This window comes from Orbicella faveolata, unplaced genomic scaffold (genome assembly GCF_042242905.1).
Source record: "Orbicella faveolata isolate gen_17 unplaced genomic scaffold, um_ofav_v1 contig_14, whole genome shotgun sequence".
NCBI classification, from domain to species: domain Eukaryota; kingdom Metazoa; phylum Cnidaria; class Anthozoa; order Scleractinia; family Merulinidae; genus Orbicella; species Orbicella faveolata.
In genome coordinates this window covers 7,507,471-7,535,151 of record NW_028301541.1, presented here as the reverse complement: position 1 = coordinate 7,535,151, position 27,681 = coordinate 7,507,471, and the positions used below count along the sequence as shown (strand labels likewise).

Here is a 27,681-nt window from a genome sequence, read left to right as displayed (position 1 = left end):
AAATATCCTGATATATCATAAAGCAGAATTTTGGTAAAAAAAAAACAACAACGTGGCGGAAATCCTGGCAGCCGTATGGACAGCTCAGTGATGAGATATTTAACGGGTTAAAACGGGCGTACACATGCGCTAAGTAAAGGCAAAACTTGGCTTTGTTTTGATGTCTTCTTTGCTGTTTATTAATCAATCAATCAATTTATGATTGCGTGCCGGGTAAAAGAAACAGGGAGAGAAGAAAATTAACGAGAAGGATACTTGAAGAAAGACTGTTTCAGTTCGTTTTTTCTCTTGAGAATCTGCGAGTCTGGAAAGAAGTTATTCTTAGATAATTTAATGATTGATAAAATGTTGCGTGGCAATCGATCGGTTAGCGCGAGAACGGGGCGAAATTACAACTTTTTATACGATTGTTTGACCGTCGTACTGTTCCATGGTCAGTATACCGTACTGCTTGAATGAGACCTATATGAACCCATAAAAAACTTTTCAGTTCAGTTTTGGACGAAGAGGTCCACACAAAAACAGAACCAGACTGCTTCATGCATCTATTTCACCGAGCACTGCTTGTAAGAACCAATATAATTAAAGGGAAAAAGCAAGATTTTCCTAACTTCGTTTTAAATTTAATGGCGTCACTATTATATCCACGTGGGAACCGAGTTAGTAATTTTCATTCCCTCTTGTATATTTGAAAATAAAAAAAATTCGATATATCTCATATATTATTCTAGAGCAAACTAGCTTATTTTAGGGCGAAAAGGCAAAATCTATGACTCTTTCGGGTTTACACAACTAAAAGACATACACTTTTAATTAGGCCTGCACATAATCTGGTAGGACGTGAGACCACTTTAATATGTACCCCGATACCGCAACTCCCTTTCTCTGTCCCACAATTTTTTTTTTTTTTTTTTGGTTCCAACATTCTAAACTGGTAACCCATATCTATATGTGTGAGTGGTTTATGGTTTATCGCAGTTCCGATCGTGGCGTGGCGATCCGCCGATCGATCCACCAAGAGTGAACTCTAAGAACCTCTCCAAACCGCCAAACGCGTAAGTATGATGTCGAGTCGTTTGCGAACTTCCTAGGTGGGCGGAAACACGCTATCACCACGCACCTTCGATTGGCGCGGAAAACGTAACCCCTCAACCCCGTTGAAAGATGTCCGGAGGTGTAACCATTGTATGACATGACCGATCAGTCACTTACAAGAGCTTTGGTCTTTGAGCAAACTAACATAAGATGGAAATTATCAAAAGTAAATTACGTGCACAGATAACCTTTTTCAACCTCAATCGTTCTCTTCTCTAACAATTCTGGATTTTTTTCCCTTTCTCAGCGTTTTCACGGCAGGTTTTATAGCTAGAAAGAGTGAAAGTTGTCCGACCTTTGTATCTTTCATTCCTCGCGTATCATCCCGTATTTATAGCCAGCGTATGATTGATGATTTTCTACCCCTCTGCAAGAGCTCTGTCAGACAGTCTGGTTTTTGATGTTCAGCAGTTTCGTAGTCAATTATTAATATCAGATTAAATATGAAACTTATATCATAGGGTAACAAAACTGTTTCACAGCTTTTTAATTCCAACGTCAAGCCCTTCTGAATATAAATAATGTTGATCTGTCGAATTTAGATGTTCTTGATTGTTCTGGGATGTCCTTGAGACTTGATAGCTTTGTTTGTGTTTGTGCCTATGTCATTTCCACCCGAAATGTCAATCAAACCGAAAATAAAAATCCTATTAGTGGATTGAAACACAATAGCTGTCTTGTGTGCCCCCTTTGTGTGAAACGCATGTCTTGTCGAATTGTACATCGAAATAATTGTCTCAGAACAAACGAATCAGTTTAAATCGTGAAAGCTTTACAAAGAGTTATGAGGATAAAGCCATACTTACTTTGGGGACTTCTCTTAATTTCATGGATGAGGGACGTTCATGGAGGTAAGAATCTCGAAGTAGTCTTTGTGTGAAGTTAGCGCTAATGGAATCACATACCTCGAAAGGAAATGCAGAGCTGTTTCGGTATTTGGTAATTATTTCACGAAAATGTATAAGTTGGGATTTAAAACGTTGCTCATTCGCCCGTTGATAGCTTCGGTAAATCACTGCAACCCTTTTGTTGAGCTAATGGCGACTTCTAGGAGTGTAAATCGAAGTCCTGTTTTGTCTACGAGAAGCGTACCGCGGTCTCTTGTTGAACGAATAATATGACCTGATCAGAAAAGTTGTTTGTTGATGTCTGCCCAGTTTGTCTACATTTGTCTCTTTGCCTTCAGTTTGATATAATATAAATGCTAGAAATGCCTAAAGTAATAATTTTGCGAAAGACGCGAAGTTCGTAGAAATTCTCAAGCTCGAGCTCTGTATGTTCTCACTGTTGACAGCGACACTCCGGGTTGTTTATTCAACAAAATTCGACTAGACATAAGCTACTAAAGCTTTAGTTTTTTTCTCGGTAAGATTCCAAGCGTGCAGTGTAAATCTTCAGTGGGTTTCATGCAAGAAGGGGAATTTCACTGAAAAGCTCTCAGCGAAATGCAAGCGTGACCACATCAACTCACTTTTCCCGTGAGATCGGCCGATTTGAAATCCCAATTCTTTCCGTGTCCGCTATCTTTAGACTTCTTAAAGCTCGGTTTAAGTTTGTGAATGAGCACTCGACAAGGCGTTTTTGCAACTCCAGACGTTAAAGACTACAAAATAAAGCTTAGCTTTTTCTCGTGGAATAATTTTGACACGTCCATTATACAGCTTAGCCACCCTTTCAATATTTGCACTTTCTCGTTAGCGAATTGGAAATGTAACCAACAATTATTACTTTTCACTTTTTCGCTCTTTTGTTTGCTTCGGCAATTGTGCTTAATGTACGAGATTTATGTGGGAAAACTAATCTGAGTTGCGGATCCTAAGTAATTGGGTTTCACAGAGAAACCGGTAATCTGGTGATAAAATATCCAAGTCGCACGGGGGGCTAAATTTCCTTTCACTGTTTCGTCGGCGCAGAAGCAACAACAAAAACTTGACATTATATCGTTCATGGTATGGACAAGGACAGAAAAGATTCACAATTCTGACCTTCCAGTACCAGAGAAATTCTACTCTTTCAATGCCGAACTTCTCTTCCAATTTAAACTAAGCCTTTTCAAATGTTTATTCAACAACGTACTCAGTGTTTTTTAACAGTTTTATCTCGCTCAAATGTAAGCTCGGCGCTCACCTTGCTATTGTGTATTGGAAGTCACGTTTTTAATCAGGTTTCTTCCTTTTTTCCACATGAAACGTTATTTCCCGTAGCATTCGGAACGAACTTATCTCGTAAGTGCAGGTTTTCACCTGTAAGAGTGCCGGCTCGTGTAGGAGGAAAGCTGAAAATGTAAAGCATGAAAAATATTTCACTTCTTAGTCAGTGTTATATTTAATTCAGTGAAAAAAGTTGTCGGACTTTTGGAGACAGACAAAATACGTGGTAAGGAGATTATGGCATTCACTACGGTTTATGAACCAACCAAGATAACTTTTAAAATGAAATTCAAAAACTGAATTTTGAGACTGAATACAGCTCTATTTGTTGAGTAAACAAATTTGGCATTTCATGCGGACCCACCTATTTTAATTGGCAGTTAATTAAGAACAAAGCTAAGAAAAGAACAGACAGTTTAACCATAGGCAAATAATCCAATTACGCCTAAAAGTTATTTTGCCTTTCACTTTATGTCATATTGAACAGTACTTTTAGCGTCTTAATTATGTTTTGCATAATTTTTATACAGCCTTTTGTTTTGAACTTTTATGTTATGATTCATGGCTTCAGCATTGCCTAAAATTTGCTTTGCGTCATTCAACTGACCTAGAATGCCAAGATTTGCTAGTGTATTTAAATGAAAAACCTACTTGGTGAATTTGATGCAGGCAATTTGCAGCTCCCTTAAGTTAATTATAATCCATATTTTTTTTTACCACCTTTATTGTTTTCTTTGGGTTTTTAAATTTACATACATGTATGTTATATCTAAATGGAAATATAAGTTCCAAACCACTAATTGAGTACTACTTAAGTATAAAAGCCCTATCAAGGACCTCCTGGGTTTGGAAGGGTAGAGGGAAGTAGTGGAACAGAGGGCACAAGCTATTAATTTAAAACACGGTCACTCCGTACATAGTTAATACAGGGGAATGGTTTTAAAGGGCAGCAGAATTCATTGCTGTCTGTTTTTGTTCCCTTTTTTGGCCTTGACCATGCACAAAACACAAGTTGTTTACTTTTGTCTGAGGTACTAACCAACAGAAACGTTTTGGTTATCCAACTCATACATAATGTATGAATGCAAGACAAAAGATTGTGCATGGTCATGGACCTTCTAACATAAACCTTGTTGTCTTTGTTTAATCCTTTGTTGTTGGCCAGGATTTGTAACCATTTCCCTCTATTAACTGTGCTCAGTATAGTAGTGTTTTGCAAAGATATGGGTATTTATTATTCATCTTGTAATAATATGCATTAGTCATGCCATCAAAATAGATTTAGCTGAAGTTTCCTGTTTAGAACACTTTTCACAGAAAACAACACCAAAAAAAAAATAATAAATGTGGTGGTTTGTTTTTTTTTCCTTCTGCAAATACAAGTTCACAAAAGACTACTTAATTTGCACTTAAAAGTACATGCTGAGAAAAAAAGGAATCAAACAGCTACTAGAAAAAAGGTGTCAACAGTTGCTCTTCTATAAGTTGACGAAGTTGTTTGAACCATTTGATATAGTGAAATTGAACTTAATTGTTCTTTTTTACCATATGACATTCAATCTGAAAACTTTTTTCTAACTTTCAAAAGCAAGATGTCAAGAAAAGAAATCACAGATGTTAGAAAACCCAATCTGAAAATTGTGGCATTGGTCGACAAATTATTTCAAAATCTTTTAACTCGATATCCTTGCATATGTGCATAATAATTATATGCATTTTAGTACAGTGAGTTTATGGGTACATTTGATGTTAGTCTGGTAAGGGTGGAGCTTACACTGATTTAGAGGACAGAATGTTTTGGCCAAACTTTCAATGTCTTCCACTTAAATTAACTAACTTTTCGTTTGACACCGCGTAATATGTTATTGTCACTCTTTTTTGCATGCATTTACCATATTTATCAAATATGAAACTATTTTTTTAAAGACAATTGGAAACTGTTGACAAAAGATACCATTGAATATAGTTAAGCTTTTATGACACTTAATTTTGAGGGGTTTTGTTTTAATTGCGAACATTGTGAAAATTATAACTCCCAAAACTGCAGCAAAGGAAGGTGCTTTGTGGGTATTGTATGAAAATGAACTATTTTGGCCACCTTAACAGCCTCGCAAGTCATTCTTTCCCCTTCTCCATTTAATCTCCTCAGACAATTTTGAACAAGAAAATAATTATATATTTACAGTTTGATAAGGCTACATATAGTTTAAAAGTGACGTTCCTCATCTGTACTTTTATTGGAAAAATTAACTGTTTTATTCTGAAAGTCCTGAACAACTTCAAGCATAACTTGACTTCCAACAAATAATCAATGAAATGATAGATGTAGCAAACTGTACCAAAATGAGCTGATGTTTATTTTACATTCCATACTACAAAGGTAGTATATTACAGTAAGTCTATCTAGATGTAAGATTTTCTTCCAAAAGTATTTATCTCTATTGCCCTAATGTATAAAACAAGGGCTGTTTCATTCCGTGAAGTTTAATTTAAAACATTTTTTTTTATTATTAAGATTGATCGGTCTTCAAATGGGGTATGTATGAAAACCTTACAAAAGAAGCGATGGGACAAGGCTGTTAGATCGTTACTTTAATACGGAATATTTTTTCAGTACCATTCCACTGCACTCTTTTTTTATATAAATTATATAAGAATATATTTTATAAGAATATTGAGGCTTAAATATGGACATTTTAAAAATGTTTTAGGAATAAACAAGAGGCTGAGATTTTGAAAAGAAGTTAAACAATATAATTTTGTGTGTTGAAAATTTGTAACTACCAAAGCGCAAAACTAGCCAGAAAGCAACAAAAAAAAAACAGCACTAGCCAGGCAGGCAGTCTGGCTACAAAATTACTACACCAAATACATTTGAAAACAGAAATGTCATACGCTATGATCTAAGAATATTCAAAAGAATATTTTCATCCTAAAATTGGCAGAAAAATAAGAATATACAGCCTTGGCCGGAAAAACAACACTCTAATATTAAAGAATAGAGTGTATTAGCTTTTAGGATTTTTATCTCAAAATTGTGCCTTCATTACATATATAGATTGTAACGGTTTATAAAGATTGCATTGCACCGTACAAAAATTATCGGCAACGGCCTTAGGTCGGAGACTTATTAGCAGGAATTCTACAAATTGCTATTTTCTTTGCAGCACTACCAACACTGCACGTCCTGTAAAATGGCTGACAACTCTCCATTGAAACAAAACAAAAGTCGAAGCGTTTATTGATCTGGTTGGTTTACAGAGCATCGTCCACACCCTAACACTCGACTAGCACCCTTTAAACGTTGTGATTTTGCCATGAAAATTATGAATCGAAACGCATTACATTCACTGGCAAGTTATTGTCTAAAGTCGTTTTGCCCTCCCTCGCGTTGGAGAAGGAAATTATTGAATGCTAAGAACGCTAGTAATGAAAAATCTTGTATCGAACCGATTTGCGTGTGACCTTTGTCAGGTGTAAGTGTTTGTTCCAGTTCTCAAAACAGACAAGCCAGAAGAATTGAGAAAAAGCAAATATGTCAGTGATGTCATACAGTCGACTTCATTTAGTCACGTAGCGTACAACATGAACTTAAAACTGTAATGTGAACATCTTCCACGTTTTCCGCGATGTTTTTGTGTCTTTATTTTCGTTTTGGACGAAAAGTTTGGTTACGAAAGTTCCCACTCGTTAGCGCAAGGACGTAAAAATGCGAACTTCGCTAAATAATACCGGATGAGCTGGGCTTTCAACTAGTCACGATGTCTGACTCAACGGAAAAGTTTATTTGCCAAGGATTAGTCCCTCAAAATAACAACAGGGAAAAGTCTTGCATATTTGTGATAGCTGAATGATACAGTCACTACGTGAGTACGGGATGAAAACTGAAGGCCTTATCTATTGACGCAAACACGGATTCTTACGCGCAGAACGTTTGATTCTTTTGTTGCAATAATCACAAATGGTGATCTAATTTCGTGTGTTTGTTTGACACCAGTTTCCTAAGATTGCCTCGTTGTATCATTCATGCCCGAAATTAGCATTTCAATGACTAGCGTAGTATTTTTCACACCCAGTGTTTGTATTTTCCGGTAAAAGATGATTAAAATTAAATTTCTTTTCTGCGCTTTGACAGAAGAGTGCGTAGTTTTGTGAATTTGAATCGACCTAGTGCGAAGCGGACAGAAAACGTGTCTCACTCTGTCTTTTTATACTATGACCCGTTTGGCCACGTTAGCTGGTTTGATTTTCATCACACAATCAGCGTGTTACGGTAGGTTAAATCTCTTTTAGGGGGCGTTAATTAACGAATTTCCAGAATCGATGTATGTTATTCAGTGACCACAAGAAAAATTGTCTTTGAAAGATATGTTAAATCTCGTCGACTTTTACAGTGATTTTAGCCATTCCCTTAGCGTGCTAGCTGACGGGAAAACTTTTCATTTTACATTTCTCTCCAACCCGGGTATTGCTATGCTTGAAAACGTGAAAATCATACGATTTACAGTTGTTGTCAAGATGTTTTAGTACTCGGTTTTCATTGCTACTTTGTCCTATACGGAACATTTTCTGAGCGACAAAGTTTCTTTGGTTTGCGGGTTGCGTTGATTTTCAATTTTTACGAGATTAGTTTCTCTCTCTTCCGACTTAATGTTCTATTTCAAAGGTGAACTCAAATGAAAATATAATACCGAATGTGTATTTACACTTCTTGCTACCATGTACTGCGTAAATCTTAAAGAGCTCTTGCAAAAAACGCTGAGAGACATTGGCGCAACAATTCAAACGTTTCTCTACTTGCATTTCTCAGTGTTTTCTTAAACTTCAGTGATTGCCTTGCTTTTATAAACCATACAGGGTCGTGTTTACCCCAGGGTTTTGCTTTCTATTAATTATAAATATAAGTGAATACATCTTTTTATTTTGAAGGCTGCGTGGCCGAGTGGTTAGACTTGAAATCCGGAGGTTGCGGGTTCAAGTCCCGCTCTGACCACTAAGCTGGAGTTGTTTCTCGGTAGACCCTCGTTCAACTCCTTGGTCACTCCCGTCAGTTGGGATTTTTAAGGCTAATGTATTTATTTGATATATTTGTTTCTTTCAGTTTAGGAGGCATGTATGTGAACTAGCTATGTATAGCTAAGCACATTGTTTGACCACCAAAAACAACAGCATTTGAACGCATCTGTTTTTTTATCTTGGTAGCTTGTTCCACAGCTCTGGGAATGCAGAAAGGTCATATTACGAGTATTGGTGATAACCAGATCTCGGCTTCCTCACAATCATCTCTTCAAGCCAGACCATCTCTGGCAAGATTGAACGAAGATAGGGAGTAAGTTACTTACCTTAGTAGACACTAGCGCGCTTTGCGGGTAGAAACCCTTTTGGAACTGGCCAGTTTTGCACAAAAACAACCTTAAGGTTGCTCAGTCACGGTATTTTGTGTACTTAATTTTTGCCACGTACAAAATTACCTTTAAATTGAAGGAAACCTGAAAATAATAGTTTACTAAGATAGAAAATCACCAAAGAGATAATAATACACCATAAAGGAACAAGGATGATAAAGGATGGAGAAGGTTAATACGGATTACAAACGACGAACTTGAAAAATTTAGGCTAAACTTTTCAAGATGCGCAAACCGTGACATAGCTCCTTTAACGTTCCGAAGTTCTGATCCGAAAACAGGAAACATGTTTTTAACAAAGTGCGAAGAAATCAGCCAATTCACGTACGTCTTATATAAAAGGTAACCTCTTCCAGGCGTTCAGTTAGTAAGGGTGCAGCGCGAAAAACGGCGAGTGAAAAATAGAGGAGGAGCGCGACGAGAGAAAGCTTTCTCTTCGCACTTCTTCCCTGTTTTTCGCTCGCCGTTGTTCGCGCTACGCGAACGCCCCTACGAACTGAACGCCTGGAAGAGGCTATATAGATGAAACCAGTTAGGATGAAATGCAGTTATTGAAAAGTGCACGTCTTAACAGAGAAATGAGTTTTCTTAGTCATTAGCTAGTGCTGTAAGTTATCTCCAATGGCCTTCTACTGAATGACAGATCGTGGCGGTTATGTACGCAACTTCGGTAGCTCACCATCTACGGGTATATTAGGAACTCACAACGTGACCAGCTCCCAGTTCGCTTAGAGCACTGCAGCGGTATCACGTAGGTCAAGGGCTCGAATCCCGTTCAAGCCTGAATTCTTTTCGGGTTTTATTATCGCAGCTGCCTAGTCTAGGATGCGTACAAAACTGCGATTATCTAGAATGTCTTTAAATCTTTATCACGTTATTCAAGTATATAATCTTTCATATATTCATTGGTTATAATGACTTATTATTTAAAAAGTGTATATGGTAGTTTGAGTACGCTTCTAAACGACTATATAAGGTAACGTAAACAAAGTCTGCATGCGAGCCAAGTGGCCCATCAGGCCGGCGCTTATCTCCTGTTTTAGTAACATGAAGCGACAAAGAGTATGGTTGTGCTCCCAAGCATGAAATTCGCCGGTACCCATATATACACAGTACGGTGTCCCCGGCCAGGGCTCGAACCGTGCGAGGCGAGCGCTTTAACCATGAGGCCACCGCGACTGCATCGAGACTGCACATCCGATCTAAGTGGTATTATATGTTCTTATTCTAGTCTTGGAGGATGGTGTGCACGTGGAGAAGATAGAAACCCGTATCTTCAAATCGACCTGCTGATGCCTCACACCATCACCAAACTGGCGACACAGGGAGCTTCGAACAACTGGGTGAAGAAATTCAGCTTAGCCTTCAGTTACGATAACATTACTTGGTTTAACTACACTGTCAACGGGAATCTGAAGGTAGGTTTAGTGGTGACAAGTGGATTAAAGGATCTGTAAGGTCCTCTCTTGTTTTGTGTCTTAGATCGTGTTCTATTGGGATCAACCGTTTCTGGTTGGTTGGTTTTGTTAGTTGTTTTTTGTTGTGTTGTAATGGGGAAAAACCGTTTTCGATTGGTTTAGTTGAAAAACCTTTTCGCCTCAAACCAGGTTGAAACGATTGAAAAATCATTTGCGTGATTATGTCGCCCCGTTGTAGCTCACGTAACGACTATTTCCTGGAATTTTCGCGTTTCAACGGAGAACGGTTGGAAAATTGTCTCATTAAGACATGTCAAAGGCATCAAGCCAAACCGGTTGTGATTGAAACGGTTGATCCCAATAAAGCACGACCTTATTTTATGGTCCTCATTACCTTACTCCTGACGAAACTGTATTTTAATGTTTCGATCGAGGAGCTAATAAACTTTTGAACTGCAACAGTAACGATGGCCTGCGGGCAGGCTAGCGTTTGGAGAACCAAGGGCGTAGTTAGGGGGGTCCTGGGTTTCCTGTGACCCACCCCACCCCCCGTTTTCTAAGCCTGAAGCAAACAACCTACAACAGGTGGAGAAAACGCCATGACAATCTGGCGAGTACCCTCACTTGACACAGTGTGGCCCCCCCTTTGAAAAATTCCGGCTACGCCCCTAAGAACATACGCGTTTCCGCGCCTCCCAGGCGGACTGCCTCGCTCGCCAACTCGCTGTCCGCTCGCTGCGCGCGTGTGACTCAAAGGTAAGCCTGTTTGACGGCTACAGCAACAAGAAATACATGGCTAGAAGAAAGATAGACGAGGGCTTTTTTCTAGGCTGCTCGTGAACTAACCAAACGCTTAAAGTAGGCTACTTTTCTACCGCCTCACTTAAGCCGTTTAAGAATAGACATTCTACACAGCGTTTAGTTTTTCATGCTCGCCGGAAGCCTGTTCACGGGCTGTCTTGGCACCCTCATATCTTTTAGCCAATACCGTCACCCCACCCTCCTCCCAGCTCGTAGAGAAGGGATTGCTTGACGATGAACGAGCGTTGCTTGACCAGCCAAATTTTGGCTGAGGAGACCTTTAAGAGAAGACAACTTGATGTTGTGTTATTTTTCAGTATTTTAAGGGTCCAAGAAACCAATATCGGCCGGCATGGAATAGCCTAACACAGCCACTGACGGCTCGCGCTGTTCGCTTTTACCCCGTGTACGATCCTAGGATGTCATCCTGTCTTAGGGTGGAGCTGTATGGCTGTCTACCAAGTGAAGGTTAGTACACACGTAATATGAACGATCATTTCCTGACATACATTTAAATGATAGCCTCCTTAAGGTATGCAGACCCGTCACGCTTTGGGCAAGGTAAGATGCGTGATTAGGCTACTTGTTTTCAAATGTCAGTCGAACAAAAGTGTTTAAAACGTTGCTACTTCGTTAACTTGATAGAAGCTACTTTAAGAGACTTCTTCTCGGATAACTGATTTGTAGTAATCAGAAGCTTGGAACTTTGGAGAACTTTCTAAATCTCTAATTGCCCAGCCGAGGGAAAACTAAGAAGATCGCACTATGCGAACTACAGAAAACACTGCAATCGAAAATGTGGCTAACGTGTCGAAGTCTTGTAAAAGTGAAGGCAATGAACATCACGAGTGGAGCTGTTTGACCGCCTTCTGTGTCTTTGAATTTGCGAGTTTCGCGTGAAGTTACAACCGATCAGAAACGTGGATCCTGTTCTCCACAGAAGAACGTCACTAGAAATGAGCGGGCGAGAAGAGACCTTTCGTTTATGCGGATAAAGAAGAACAACTGAATCTCGGAAACTTTCACCTTTCATTTTGAACATCGAAACTTGTTTTTCTCTTCCTCGGGATTCTTCTGAGGTTAAAAATGATTTTAAATCGGCGTTTCGGCTAGCTTTACTGGGCATCTTTAGAAAATTAAGAAAGTAAAAGACAATATGGCGGACTGAAGAAGCAGATGTTTCGAAGTAAGAACGTCAGTCCGCCATATTGACTTTTACTTTCTTCATTTCAGTTCTGAAGAAAGCAACTTAAGCTAGCGGAATCTTCGGGTTAAAATCATTTTAAACCTCGACCCGAGAAAGAGGGAACAAGTTTTAATTAAAGGAGAATAGGTTAGCAGTAGTCTTTTATGAAAAAAGACTCTTCCCTTTTTCTCTTGCATTTCGCAGACTGTAACACTCCAGTCGGCGTTGAAAGTCGCAAGATCTCAGACCAGCAGATATCCGCCTCATCTCACTGGAATCAACATTACGGCTCCAATGGTCGACTTAACAATAAAGTCGGCGTCGACAGCTCCGGTAATCTGACTTGGGGAGGATGGTGTACAGATAAGCTTGATAAGAATCAGTATTTGCAGGTCAGTGTTAGTGAAAAACGTCCTTGCTATGTAAACATTGTGCTTAGGCTAATTTAGGAGAGTTGGACGGTCCAGGCCTGTCCCGTCCCGCGTTGTCCCTTTCTTGTCGCGTCCCGCGTTGCTCCATGCTTGTCCCGTTCCGCTCTGTCCTGTGCTTGTGCCGTCCCGCGTTGTCCCATGCTCCCGCCACTTCGTCATCAAATCAGAATTAAAATCGAAACCAAACGTGAGCGACTCACAAGTATTTTCCCGCGCTTCGCGTCAGTTGCATGTTGCGTGCATTTTCGAGTTTTGATCGGTTCAGAGAATTGTCAGTGTCCTTTTTGACTGGTCAGGGAGATTACTTTGAGTAACACCTACTTTGAGTATGATGTTACGACACTCAGCTTAAAGCCGTTTTACATTACTTATCAGTGATTGCTCATGTGGTGTCATTCAGGTTGATCTGGGTCGAGTGCGGTCCCTCTCCGGAGTAGCAACCCAAGGCTACATGTGGGGAATGTTTGTATCCAGTTACAGGGTGAATTACAGCACTGATGGTTACACGTGGCGCTCCTACAAGAACAGAGGAGACAGTCGCAGCAAGGTATGAGAAATCAAGTCCCCGTCCACATTACGCCGGACAAATTTGAAAACGGAAGTTTCACACTGAAAACGCATCAAATGTTTTCCGTCCACAGTACGCCGGAGGAATTTAAAAACGCAACAATCACCGGTCGTTTTGCATTTGTGTTTGAAGAAACCCGGGCAGGTAAATCACATGATTATCGTGACGCCATCGTTTTAGAAAAGCTCCGTTTTCTAAAATGCGCTCCGTCCACACGAAAATGAAAACCCGGCGTTTTCAGATTTCTCCGGTTTGAAGAGCGTTTTCGAAAAGCGCCGTTTTCGTGACGGATTAGTGTGGACGGTAGACGTAACCGTAGAAGTAAAACTGCGTTTTTCAAATTTACTCCAGCGTAGTGTGGACGCTGCTTAATGCAGGGTTGTCACAGGTCAGGAAATGGATTCACGAACAAACGACAGCCACAGTTGTGCAGAAGAGCACTTATTTATTCATAACACAAGAACTCTGTTTTTGCGGATCAAGTCTACTCCTCGGTTTCAACTTAAACTTACTATTGGCGGTTAAAGGGGGCGATAAAGAACTCAATATAGATAATCATTTGACTTTTGTAGTTTATACGTAGACAGTCAGTGGACTGGTCACGCGTTCCTCCGCTACAAGCTTGCGTGACGTGTCGGAAGAGCTTCTTGCAAGGTGGCAAATAAATGACTAAAATACAGTAAATCCTGTAGAAAAGTTTGGTTAACTTGGAATTTGTTTTGCCTTTAGACTTTTCACGGTAACTGGGACAACGAAACAGTCATAAAGAAAGTGTTCTCGAGGAGGATATTTGCGCGTTACATTCGCTTCAACCCTGTTACTTGGAACGCAAATGGCTACATCTGCATGCGAGTTGAGATCTACGAATGCCTTCCAACCAAAGGTAAAGCTTGATATATTCCTGGACAATCAAGCAATCAAGTGTTTGAAAGCGGAATTACTTCATTATATACTAAATCTTTTTTTAGGCTAATGACGACATTTCTAAGTTAGGCTGAAACAGAAATTTGTCTTCGCGTATTTAGTTCTTGTCCAGTCGCGATACGTCCAAGCTGATAGTGATGACGTCACTCTGCTACGCCGCCTATGATTGGTTGTTTCTTGATTTTGAATTTTCGCGCGCAAGTAACAACCAATCAAAGACTCTGCACAGAGCTTCGTAGAGTTGCGTCATCGCTGTGGAATTTTTCGTTCAGAAGCTCGGACGGCTCTCTAGTGGAGGAAAACGGATTACGCCAAGAGAGTCAGACACTTCTAAGTTTTAAGTGATATACCTCCATGTTCATTTATAAGGAAGTAACAATGTTTACAGAATACTGATATATGCGTTAACGAGTAAAATAACCCTGAAAAATAAGTTCTTACAACGTTTACAAGAGAACTTCTCGTCCAAAACTCGAGCTCCAGAAAGTTAAGCACATACCGTAAGAGACACGTAGTCCAGTTTTGGCGCTCTCTCTGACACGTAACGCTAAGCTATTTCCCTAGCGTTGCGTGACATAGAGAGAGACAGAACTGGACTTAAAAGTCACCGTGCTTATCACAACAAGAAAATCAGTCGAACAATTTCGTTCTGTTTTCGTAATTTCGTTTCTTTAAGGTCGTACATATTTGATTTTGTTTGACATTGATCCGTTTGCATTTTAGTTTTTTCGTTTAATTCATACAGCTTGAAAGTCTCGTCATTTTTTGGCAAAAGATGTCGCCTGCTGTTTTAAAGAAATCAAGGTTTATTTATCGCCACACAAGTGTTTTGAACTAACTTTTCCTGTGACGCTGACGAAGATTTTTTCTCAAACTTTGTGCTCTGTTCACTGGCAGTATGCCGGCATATTGAGATAAATGTTAAAACTAAGGATCTGTGAAGAATATTTAACAGTGACATAGCTGAATCCGAGTAGGATAACAATTGTACTAGTAGTCACAATTTATAATAAAGAGCTTTATTATCCAACTCGACTCAGAGTGCAAGTAACGCGCCCAACGAGTACAAATATTTCGCGATATTTGTATTGTGGGAAACCGGTTTAGCAGGTTGGTTGTGGTCGTTGAATCTTCCGCCGCGCGCAACGGAAAACTGGGTCCAAAGTCTGGATTTCGTTGGATAATAAATCTCATATTAGACCTCTTTACCTTGGGCGGTTTGTTTTTCATTACAAACCACGTGATATTCTCTAGAGAATTTTCTTTTACACATTTGAAAATAATTCATCTACATACACGGGAAAATTTGTAAGCAAGAATTCTCAAGAGTATCTTCACATGGTCTGAAATGGGGCAACAAACCGCCCAAGCTAAAAAGGTCTATTGACTCCATTTTGTGCCTTCCTTCCAACACATCGCCCCCTCTCCTATCAATGCCCCATTTGAATCGGGATCTTTAGAAAACAGTACCAGTACTAGCTCATGTACGAGGGTAGCTTTCAAATTTTAATCCAGTTACGTTCCTAGAGCCATGACTCCTTCTTGTCGTCAACCAGTTGAATAGGAGACTTTCAGTACCAGATTAATGTGAAACGTGATAATCGAAAGCATAAGCTCTGCGTTGAAACGTGTTACTCGTAATCAATCCCCGTTCGAAAGGTCCCTGATCAGTAAACAAGCGACCCTATTCCATTGGCACACCCATTACTGTTTGAGTAAGGGATCTCTAATAATCCACCTTTATCTATTGATCACATTCTCCCTCCAGCACAGATTTGTGGGGCGAGTCTGTTTTGACAACCTCGGATTGTTTAGTCTTAGACGGGGAAAAAAAGCTCCGTTAGTACGTCACGTACCCAGCGAGTTCCTTAGCAACCTTATGATCTTGCTCCAAAAAAAGAAAACTCGCAAGGATCCTGTGTTCTTTTAACGCAATCTCGTATTATCCCACAGTAAAATTAGGGTTATCTGGGTTATATAATGTTTGTTTTCTTGCTGATATTCTTCGGAGTGGAGTAAAGTTTTGCGTGAAAACATTTTGCAAGCGAATCGTGAAGAAAACCACAAAATCGCAAAACGTTGGAACCCGGAAGATTTTTGCCACATCCTGGATTAGTGCCCGGTTCGAATTCAATTTAAAAGTGATTTGTTATCGAGAAAGATATTTATGTCAGTGACACAAGCTGTCGTCAGTTCCTGTTTCCATACCAATTATTATTTCTTTCGTGTTTCTGTGGAACATCTTTAAATTGGAGGAAAAAAATGCCGAAAGCTTAATGAATACTCTAGCGACCTGTCTGTCGGTTTCTGTAGCATGAAGTGACTAGTAGTTTAGCTGCTCCCCTCTGGTTGGGATGCTAGTCCATCGCAGGGCTACCCCCAGCATTTAATTAACCGGTACCTCTGGGTGGAGAGAGGCGAGGTGTTCTTGCCCAAGAACACAACACAATGATCCCGGCCAGGGTTTGAATCCGAACCGCTCCGCGAGGCCAGCGCGCCAACCATTAGACAACCACGTCTCACTTAAACTTAGTAAGTTAAAACTAGCAGACAAGCGTTAATCGACCTCTGGGCTTATCGTGACCTAACGGTACCTATTTTCTTGTAGGAAGCGTACCGGAAGTGAGCCCTCCGAGTGAAACAGTAGAACTGAACCGTACGAGCTCCGTCAACTTGACGTGTCTAGTTTCCGGTCAGCCGGGAGCACATATGGAGTGGTACAAGAACGGACTGCGGATCCCTGACCTGTCCATCATCCGTCGCACACAATATGGCAACGGCAGCGTAAAGAGTGTGTTGACTCTAAAACGTGTCAAGTACAGAGATCGAGGCTCTATTGTGTCCTGTACGGCCTGGTATCCTTCACTGTCGATCAATTCGACACGGAATATTCACCTTCTTGTACATGGTATGTGGTACCGCTCGTATATTGTTTACTGATTATGGAAGACTGTTAGATCCCATGGTTAAGGAGTGCTGGTTGAGACACTTACCCTGATTTAAGTGAAACTGACTCCTCTCCACACCCTATCCCCCTTCCCTTCCTCCATTCCCCCCCCCCCCCCCCCATGATGTTGAATTTTGGCCTTCCCACCCGCCTTACAGTAAAGCTAACGCGTATATTTAACAACATTTCTTAGCAGGCAATGACGTTTTCGACTTTGAGACAACTGTTTTGAAAAGTCTCCAACTACTTCCGACCAATGTTTTATAGTATGAGAACGGGATTTGATTGCAAGCGTTTGCAAACTACTAAAAACTAAAGCTTTATCCAAGTAATATATTTTACGTGGTTGAGTTGCTTGACTTTTGGATAGTTCTGCCTTAAGTCGTTCTCTGTAGAGGTGTAGTTTTGAATTAGATTAAGCTTGGTAACGACTTCTTCACTTATTGAGTAGACCTTGTAATGAATCATTAATTCGTTCCCAGCTCCCCGCCCTGTCATGGCTATCATTGGAATCCAGTCCCACACGGTACAGCTTCGAGTAACAGACCCTACTCCCACGGACACAGCGAAGTACATTGTGCGCTATAAAACACGCTCATCTCACTCAGACTGGGTACCAGTCTTACGAAACAAGACCAGCGCAGTTCGTGTTACAGTGATCACCTTAGACGGGTTACACCCTTACACGACGTACCTGATGGAGTTAGCGACTCAATACAAGGATGGTGACGAAGGACCGTATAGTGTACCACATTCGTTTGCGACAGAACAAGCAGGTACGCTCTTTGTTTGTAGCTGATACAAGGCTCTTATAAGATTTTTTATAGGATTTGTCGAAAGACAATAGAAAGGCGATCAGGACTGAAGAAGCAAAAGGCCCCTTCACTCGGTTTCCATTCTACACGGTTTGAAAACTAGAACAGGCTGTATAGTTATACATTTCAGCCGTATTTGAATAGTAAAATCCCTATCGACTTTGCCCGCGAAATTTATAAATACAGGAATCAAGGGACCTAAAGGTGGGGTAGAATGAAGAAAGAGGAAAGGGTGCGGGATCTGAGGGGGCTGTTAAGAGCACTGAGTCCTTGATGTTATCGATTTGGTTCTCCGAGCTTAACACTTTTCTCTTCTTGTAACCTGGACGAAAATCTGTGTTCTTATTCTGTCAATCCTGTCAATTCTTATTCTGTGAATCCGTGGAGCACTAATCGTTGTTCGTCTTGAAGCCTTTCCTCAGTCTTGTAGTTTTTTTCCCTGGAGTTATGGACTCATGAACCCCTCTTAGATCTTGAAAATTGTTGATATTTTGTATACAGAATGTTAAGGTCGATATTCCTTTCTTTCCCTCGTGGTTTGTAGCCCCGAGTGGTCCCCCACGTGATGTCGTCATAATACCGCGTGGTAAAAACACCATCAGAGTGTCATGGTCCATCCCTAGTGCCAAGGACAGCAATGGAAAAATCACCAAATACGAGGTCGTGTTGTACAAACCAAATGGCGAGAAGGAAACGTACGTGAATGAGGAGAAGACGCTGTCAAAGGACATTAGTGGCCTGGAAACTAATCAACAGTATTACGTAGGTGTGAGGGCTTACACAAGAGTGGGGCCTGGGCCCTACAGCAACAATCTCACCTATTTATCAGGTATTGAGACTAACTACATTTCAATGTTTTATTGAAAACGTCTTCTCTCAAATAAATACCTCTTAGGTTGGGAAAAATTGCGTCGTTTTTTCCTAGTAAACACTGTATTCGATAAAAACGTTAGACCTCCTGCTCTTTGCTTTAAGATCTCTTCTAAAGCACGGTGAAAAGACCCGAGTCTACTAAAACTTGTATGCTCTATTGGTGATGCTCCATAAAGGAGCTCAGTCACGGTATTTTGAGTTATTTTGGCCACGTACAAAATTACCTTTAAATTGAAGGAAACCTGAAAATCTGAGTGTACTAAGATAGAAAAACACCAAAGAGATAATAATAGACCATAAAGAAACAAAGATGATAAAGGATGGAGAAGATTAATACGGATTACAAACGACGAACTTGAAATATTTAGGCGAAATTTTTTAAGATGCGCAAAACGTGACATAGCTATATTAATAAAGCTCTGTAGGTCCTGTTGGGTGGGGAAGAATTTTCCTTATGCTTGCTGTGTGCAAACGTAAGAGTTAATGAAATTGGCCTTGACACAGACGATTCTCAATGTATTAACTCCAAAGCCAGTTCGATCAAGTTTTGTTTGTTTTATGTTAATCTTTATTGCAAATGTTACATTGAAGCTTTAAGGCTGTTACAAAATTGCGTTATTTTTGGGAAAGAGGGGCTTAGTGGAGTGGTTTTGGATTGGTCTGTACATAAGGTTTTTTTAACTCTTTGCAGAGCTTTTGATGAATAGTATTGTGATCTTTTTTTTTTCTTTTCCAGAGGAAGCTAACCAAGGATCGGAAATAACGCGTGCTTTGGAGAAACTCAACAGGGTAAGCGAAAGAATATTTACCGATTAAATGAAAGCAATTAAGACCTCCTTTGTGCACGTCACGCAGTTTTCGTCCGGCTAAAGATTGCATGACAAGGACAAAAACCTGTCACGCAACTGATGTAGTTACTAATGATAATGATAATGATGATAATAGATATTTGTATAGCGCCTGTCCAGATCTGTTCTAAGACTTTTACAAAAGTAAAATAAACACAATAAATCGCCCTTGTTGTTCATCTTTCCTAGGTCCCAGTAACGGATACCAATGCACTTAAAGTTATGAAAGAAGTAAAAAATATTACATCGAAATCTTCGGAACTGCAAGAGAAGGATATCTCCATTACAGCACACATTCTTCACAAGGTGGTCAAGACAAACACCACGTCATCTGATGTTGGTGATCACGTGTTAGACACCATTAGTCACGTGATGGACGCTAAGACTGATGTCTTGCAGAAAACGCAAAAACAGTACAACACATCCGCTAAGTAAGTATTTAAAAGCGTTTTTATATCAACAAATCATGCCCGAGAATTGAAGAAGTGGGAACGTGTTGTGATGCTAACATGCATGACCATTCAAATGAAAGCTATTGAGCAGTACTTTCATGTGGTGCTGTTTATTATGATGTACAAGGTGGTTCTAACTTTTAAGTCTGAAACCCTAGTGTGCGACTGTTGAAATGAAAGCCGTATTGAGTATTCCTTTTATGTGGTTCTGTTTATTATGCTGTGCAAGGTGGTTCCAAATTTTAAGTCTGGAAACCCTAGTGTGTGACCATTCAAATGAAAGATATCAAGCAGAGGTTTTAAATGTTGCTATTTTCAATACCTAAAAAAACAATTAAAAATTTCTTTGTTGTCCCCTTCCAGATTTGTCAAGATTCTTGACGATTATATCGAGAAAGGTGGAGAGTTCAGCAAAAGTACCTCGAACATTGCTGTTCACAGAGAGTTAGTTAAAGACACTTTCAGGGGTATTCATCTGACTGTTCAAACGAGCAAGGACAAAATCGCTATTAACGCGACCGTGAATTCCACAAGCGGCGAAGACGAAGCAAGTGTGACAATACCCAGGTCGGTTCTAAACTCCACCGATAACACTACGTTAATTGTTGTTTACTATCGCACAAGCGTTCTTTTTGCGCCGGAATATCGCAGAACTGAGGTCTGTGAGGATAGCTTTACTACAGAAAAGGTCTCCAAAGTGGAACGGTCGCCTCCTTCTTCGCGTTATACAATGGAAAACTCCAGTGGTGATGTTGTCACAGAGAGCAGTCCAGTGCTCGCTGCAAGTTTGAGGAAAAAACACGTGGCAAACCTCTCCTCGCCCATTATTATCAAGTTCCAAATGCCTCGTGACCAGGTGAGTTACAAAGGGTGAGAACGACTGCTGTCATTTTGGCGGGAGAAACCTGGAAGCCATTGTCAGTGTACACGCATGTAAACCCTGGTCATTTTGGCGGGAAACGTGGTAAATACGCACGAGTGAACCAGGGTGATTTTGGCGGGAAAACCATGGTAATTGTTGTGAGAATACGCGCGTGTGAACCGGGGTCATCTTGGCGGGAAAGCGTAGGGGCGGCAATGCAAATGCACTAGAACTAACATTAAAGCGTTAAGTGAAAAATTAATAAAAGAAATTGGGACGAATTACGAAACGTCCTTCTTACGACATAACGTAGTGTAACATAGCGTGACTTTACGTGACATTGTGCGTTTAATGATTTACTCGACGGTAAGACCTATTGCTTTTTAAAAAAAAAAACTCTGCTAGAGCACCTTAGTAACTTGTGTGTTCTTTTGCTAAACAGATTATCGAAAACAGCACAAGATGTGTGTGGTGGGATTTCGAAAAGAGTAAGTGCGATCATTCTGTTGCTTCTTTTCGTCGTGTCCAGAGATCGGTTTGGCTTTAAGTTTGAAGATGTTCTGGTTTATTCAAGGTCATACTTTGCGAGAAAAATCTTTTTCGTAAAACTAAGAGACTATGATCTCATAATCTCCCCGAGTCTCTTGGTAAAACACTCCTCGTTACAGCACTCCTTTACAAGCTAATCTGATATTTGTGCATTTTGTATTGTTTTTTTAAAACCAGATGGATGGTCCAAGGCTGGTTGTTCTCTTCGCGGCATAGTTAATGACACGATTATTTGCGAGTGTGATCACATGACCAACTTTGCAGCTTTAGTGGTGAGTATTCACTAGTTAACTTACTGTGACGTAACTTCCCTCACCCACCCAACCCCTCGCTCGCACAGACACGCCTTTTGAGGCATAGGGAATGTTGAAGGTTCTTTCACTCATTGCGATCCTGAAAGAAGAAGGACAGTCAAAGCGAACGCTAGAAGCAAAACGCTTTGGCTGATAATTCAATTTGAACCCAAGTTTTTAGGTCTTGGTCTATTGAACGTCCTCGTTTTCTCTTGAATTCCTGTTTGGATTCAGCTACAGCTCTTAAAGGAGCTAAGTAACGTCTGTGCTAAATCTTTCAAGTTCGTCGCTTGTAATCCGTTTCAATCCTCGCCATCCTTGACAATCCTTGTTCCTAAATGGTTTGTCATTATCTCTTTGGTGATTTTCTATATTAGTAAACTACCACTTTCAGGTTTCCGTCCAACTGAAGGAGATTTTGTACGGGGCCAAAACAACTCAAGACACCGTGACTGAGTTCCTTTAAACATAATTAAATAATCTCTAACATAGCGGCTTCTGTTCTTGTTTACAGGATGTCGATGGTCCTTCAACCAAGGCGTGTGGTAAACATTCCATGGTGTTGTCACTCATTAGCTACATAGGCTGCGCACTGTCTATTTTGGGACTAACGTTGACCATTTTCACTTTTGGATTTTTCAAGTAAGGCTCTCTTTAACCCTTTTCAATTTCAGATTTAAACCTTGAGCTGGGCTGATATTTGAGTCTGTGTTTGAAACCTACGTGTGATCACTCAAACAAAAGCTATTGAGCAGTTCATGTGGTATTGCTAATTATGCTGTACAAGTTGGTTCCAACTTTAGTCTGTCTATAAAAACCAAGCGTGTGACCATTCAAACGAAAGCTATTGAACAGCACTTTCATCTGGAACTCTTTATTATCCGGAACTAGTTGGTTCTAACGTATAAGTCTGTAGATGAAACCTTAGTGTGGGGCCATTCAAATGAAAGCTGTTGCGGAGCTGTTTACTATTTTATTCAAGGGGTTCTAATTCTATTACGTTGTAATGTAGGCAGTTAAGGCTGATTTAACTAAAAACCAAAGTATTCTAATTCTAATTCCATTTAAATGTACTATTGAATAGAAGCGTGAAAACTGAAGCCTGCTCCGAGGTCGTCTGATTGAAAGAGAGTTTTCACTTTTCCTCACATATCCATTTTCGTGGCAATCCAAAGTCATATTTATCAAAGAACAAATATATACTACACTAACCTCACATGTTCATAGACATTTATTTGTATTTAGCTCTAATAGTGGTTTGTTTTCTTTTATATAACCACAGAAAGCTTCGAAAGGATCAGATTGCAGCCAAGATTCTGTTACACCTGTGTGCCTCGCTTCTGTGTGTGCTGATTGTGTTTGTCGCAGGGGTGGAGAGGGGTGGGGTGTCTGAGAACGCATGCCGAATCGTGGCAGCGCTCATTCATTATTTCCTACTGGTCGCGTTTTTGTGGATGTTGATCGAGGCTTACTTCATGTACCAAGCATTTGTTAAAGTGTTCAGAGATTATGGTGATTACGTCATGTGGAAGTGTGCCGCAATGGGTTGGGGTGAGTCTTTTGTACATGTCATCGATATAGTTGGTATGAGCAACATTTTAGATTGCTTTTCACTACGAGTGGTGATTGGTTTGAAAAAACTCACGCCACTTAATCAACCAACCAAAACCATCCGTCACTTGGACTCAGACATTTTCCCGCGCTTTTTGTCGGCTACATGTATTTGCTTCGATTTTTGATTGGTCAACTTGATTGTCTGAGTCCTCTGTGATTGGCCAGAGTGATTACTTTGTTGTTGGTTTAACTTTTACAACACTCTGTAGTAACTGGCATCGACAGTGACTGCTGCTGGTCATTCGAGAACTATCTTAGCTTAAAGGAGCTCAGTCACGTATTGCTGGTATTTCGTCCACGTACAAAATTACCTTTATTGGAGGAAACCTGAAAATAGTAGTTTACTAAGGTAGAAAAACACTAACTGAAAGAGAAAATAATAACCCATATAAGAACAAGGATGGTTAAGTATGGAGAAGATTAACACTGATTACAAACGACGAACTTAAAAAATTTAGGCTAAACTTTTGAAGATGCACAAACCGTGGGTAACTCCTTTATCACTTCATTGAGTAGAGGCCTCTGAAATAACAGTTTCTTTTTCTTGTTTTCTTACTCAGGTCTGCCTTTCATCGTTGTAATTGTCACTCTTGCTGTGGATAAAAGTAGTTATGGTGGAAAACACTAGTAAGTGTAATCAGAAGAACCTAAACCTGGTGTACCCCGCTATTTAAAGGAATCTTTTTTTAAAGAAATGTTTGAAGTTGTATTTTAACGCTATCGGGAATTCTGGACTTTACCGACGTTCGCTAATATAAATTTAGTAGAACCCAAGTATTAGGGTCTTAGAAAGGTTTCCAGAATAATTATTGCTCTTTACCTTTGTAGCTGTAGTGATTACTAAATTGTTTTAAATCGTGCAATTGAAATGAATGAGCAGTTTAGTACCACAGGTTTCAGAAGCACAATTTTTTCTTAGAAGTTAATGAAAAAAATTCGCTTATTTTGTCCAAATTGCACTTGAAAATATATTATGGTGCGCTATTAGTTTTGCTAGAAAAGACTGCATTCTTGCTTAACTTCATGAGTAACGTGATTTAACAAATTTTGGTATCATTTTTTTCAGTTGTCGTCTTGGAGACATAGCGTTCTTTGCGGCGTTCATGGCGCCTGTTTTGCTTGTTATTCTCATTAACACGGTCACGTTCTCGTTAATCATGTACAAACTGGCGACGCGCCCGCCAAACGCCGCTGACCCAGAACGTGGCTCCGAAGGGCTGCTTAAAATCAAAAGAGCGTTTGGAATTCTCATTCTGGTGGGCATCACGTGGATGTTTGGTTTCTTTGCCATAAGTGAAGCTCGTCTCGTGTTCCAGTATCTCTTCGCTATCTTCAACAGCCTTCAAGGCTTTGCAATCTTCGTGTTTTATTGCGTGATCCAGAAGAAAGTCCGGGAGTGTTGGTGGGCTCTGTTGACATGTAATCTACGCAGTCTCAAGAAGTCGAAGTCGCTGTTCACGGACTCCTACGACCGCAGGCGGTTGTCATCAGCCAGCAGGGTACAGCTTGATGCTATGAGGGCCAGGAGCAACACCGCTCTTTCTCAAGTGAGTCCCTCTCTGTCAGGGTTTCTGTTGTTAGTTTGCTGATATCGTCCCAGAAGTTCTTTTCGTAGCATAGGTCACGCGAGATTTGGGCGCGCGTAGGAGAAAGTTTTATCCCCGCACACACATTTCCTGTGCGCTCTCCTCGCGTCTAGCTTGTGTTACCCTGGTAGCAAACTATTAACCTTTTGTATGATGTATTTTATTTTGTTATCTATATGTTTTTCGGCCATGCAATAGATCGCTCAAGACGGGGGTAAATAATAATTTAAGTGAAATTTTAGGAAGTTTAAAGAGGGATTAAAAGGAAAAAAAGGGGTTTGGAACACCACCAGACAGTTGATTGCCCCCAAAAGGGCTCCCCGGATTGGTGGGAAACTGTTTGATGTACGTCTACCAATTTCTAACTTCAAATTCTAATTTTAAAACAGCATCAAATCTTCAAAATTTCATATTTCAATAAATTTTACTAATCCTTTGAGAAAAACTATTTATCCCCAAATATACCCAAAAATCACCAAAAAATTTACAAAACAGCCCAAAACGTAGCTACGTGAAATGAGCAGGGAGATTTTTCCCTGCTTGGAACGTGAACGAGATATTTGCATTCAAACCATAATACCCAGCAAAAATACGGCCTTTATGTTAACCTCCACCTTAAAATAACCTCATATAAAAGGCTAATTAGGGTCACTACTATCTTTTCTGTTCACTCCAACACTTTGGGCTCGTCTTTGCAAGTGTTTCGATCTAACCTCAAAGGGTCAGTAGCGATTTGAGTATTTTCACATTTCAAGTATTTTTAGGTATTTTGAGGCTGAACTCAATGGAAGCATTATTAGATGGCCATCACACTTCTAACATAATCACTTTTCTGTGTTATTTCAGGTGCTTCAAATGCCGTTACGTAAAGTGAGTAGTGTCCCGGATGTGGTTCGGGAAAAAGGTGGCACGAATAATTGTCATTACCATAGCAACATCGTTTACGAGGACGACCGACCGCAGATGCCTACTGTATCGATTGAACCAAGCGTCTATGAGCTGAGCGGAAGCCAGGCAATAGAAGTCAACGAATCTATGGACGAACTTCCTGCTGGAATGTCATATGGTTCTGCGTCCAGGTCACCAAGTCTCAGGTCTCACGCAATCACTGTCAGGCAATCTCGAGACCCGAGCGTCCGCGGCTCTGAAGTCACGGTGAATTCTGCGAAGTCGACGCCAAAGGCTTTACGGGTACCACGCATCAATGGACTGCGTTCGGCTGGCGCTCTTAACTGGTCACGCGAATGTGTGCCCGTCAAAGAGACTCTGAAAAGAACCGTTTCACACACTCCCGAGGTCCAGAGACCGACCAATAAGGGCTCGTCTCTGAGAAGAACTAAATCTGCTTGTTCATTAGCTGATGATACACGGTTTAGCGCAGATTTTAGCGTATGCAGTGATCAGACTTCATGCGAATCGTTGAGCTCAGAGGCTCAAACACCCACGATAAAGAAGCATCTTGGTCTCCCATTTGACAACCTTGGTAAGTTTGAATTTTATCAGATCAAGGAAAAAACAAAAGCTCGAGACTTCCGTTTTGTAACGTATTGAAACCTGTAAGTGCTACTCAATAGCTTTCACACAAGGAATCACACGCTAGGGTTTCATGCTCGACGGTCTTAAATGTTAGACGTTTTACAGCATAATAAGCAGTACCGCCACTTGCAAGTACTCCTCGATAGCTTTCATTTCAATGGCCACACACTTGAGATTCATATGCAGACTTGATAGAACCAGCATGTAGAGCATAGTACCACATGCAAGTACTTCTCAATAGCTTTCATTTGAATGGTCACACACTAGGGTTTCATTCACAGACTTCAAAGTTAGACCCACCTTGTACAGCATAATAAACAGTACCACATAAAAGTACTTCTCAATAGCTTTACTTTGAATGGTCACACACTAGTGTTTCATTCGCAGACTTCAAAGCTAGAACCAAATTACATGAAAGTATAATTCAATTGCTTTCATATGAATGGTCACACATTTACTTAGACATCATCGAAAGTTTTAACCACCTTGTACAGCTTTAAACCCATAATCTTTCCCATGAACTTGCAAAGAAAGTGTCCTTGTTGTACATTGTCCCCTTGGGGGACTCCCTTGAAAATTGACAGAGCCATCGTTGGAAATTTCGAAAGAAACTTCCAAATGGTTCCAGAGGCTTTATTTTCTGGACGCAATTCCAATTTTTCCAATGTCAAATTAGTCGAGTTTATTGTTTTACAAGCACTGATTGCACGTTGGTCTTTATTTCAGGTGTGCAAATTGTAGGTCCACTTAGAGGTTCAATAAGAGGAATCGTTGGATATGTGGAAACTACTGTAGAAAATTTTGACTTGTTGATTGGCGCCGAGAGACTAAGATCAATGTCTTCACCGGACCCATCAGTCCATCAAGTGCAAAGACATTGATAAAGACACGAAATAGAAGTATGACTTCCAAATAGACTGCGTCGAGTTGTACAAATTATTGTAAACACAACACAATCGTTGACGATATTGAGTTTTGTTCCTGTTTTAAGGAACGTTCAACTGAGATTCTGGCAGCAATGGTCTACTGCGTCACGTTACGCTTTCTGGCGCATTGCGTGACAATCCAGGTAACGGTTGTCACGAAACGTCACGATAGGAACCCATCGTTGTCGAGCAGTGTGGATCTGCTCGTGTTTTCTTATTGGTCGAGTGGTCCGACCTGGTCGTATGCTTCGACCATTGTTTAATGACTGCGAAGTTTATATTGCTTGTAAATAATAAAATTTAATAATGTAAGCTTAGCTTCCGACTCTCCGGTTTTAAATCCTTGATTTAAGCTGGACAGATTGTTGTTCTCTCTGGAATAAAGGAATATAGATAATATCA

General features: G+C 40.3%; 1 protein-coding gene across 2 annotated transcripts; it reads left to right on the top strand.

Moving 5' to 3' along the window:
- Nucleotides 1–1,760: 1,760 nt before the first annotated feature.
- Nucleotides 1,761–27,681, top strand: LOC110062344 (uncharacterized). 2 transcript variants are annotated; one of them, XM_020769217.2, is made up of 21 exons: nucleotides 1,761–1,946; nucleotides 8,448–8,574; nucleotides 9,882–10,068; nucleotides 11,187–11,337; nucleotides 12,260–12,447; nucleotides 12,887–13,033; nucleotides 13,784–13,937; nucleotides 16,587–16,886; nucleotides 17,408–17,701; nucleotides 18,285–18,569; nucleotides 19,350–19,402; nucleotides 19,651–19,892; nucleotides 20,277–20,769; nucleotides 21,218–21,263; nucleotides 21,502–21,596; nucleotides 22,132–22,259; nucleotides 22,900–23,168; nucleotides 23,792–23,858; nucleotides 24,298–24,778; nucleotides 25,664–26,300; nucleotides 27,080–27,681. In XM_020769217.2, exons 1-21 carry the CDS (start codon nucleotides 1,880–1,882, stop codon nucleotides 27,232–27,234), a joined length of 4,566 nt encoding a protein of 1,521 aa, XP_020624876.2. In that variant the 5' UTR covers nucleotides 1,761–1,879; the 3' UTR covers nucleotides 27,235–27,681. The 2 variants fall into 2 exon arrangements, with proteins under 2 accessions (XP_020624876.2, XP_020624877.2); XM_020769218.2 differs by lacking the exon at nucleotides 1,761–1,946 and adding an exon at nucleotides 7,363–7,518.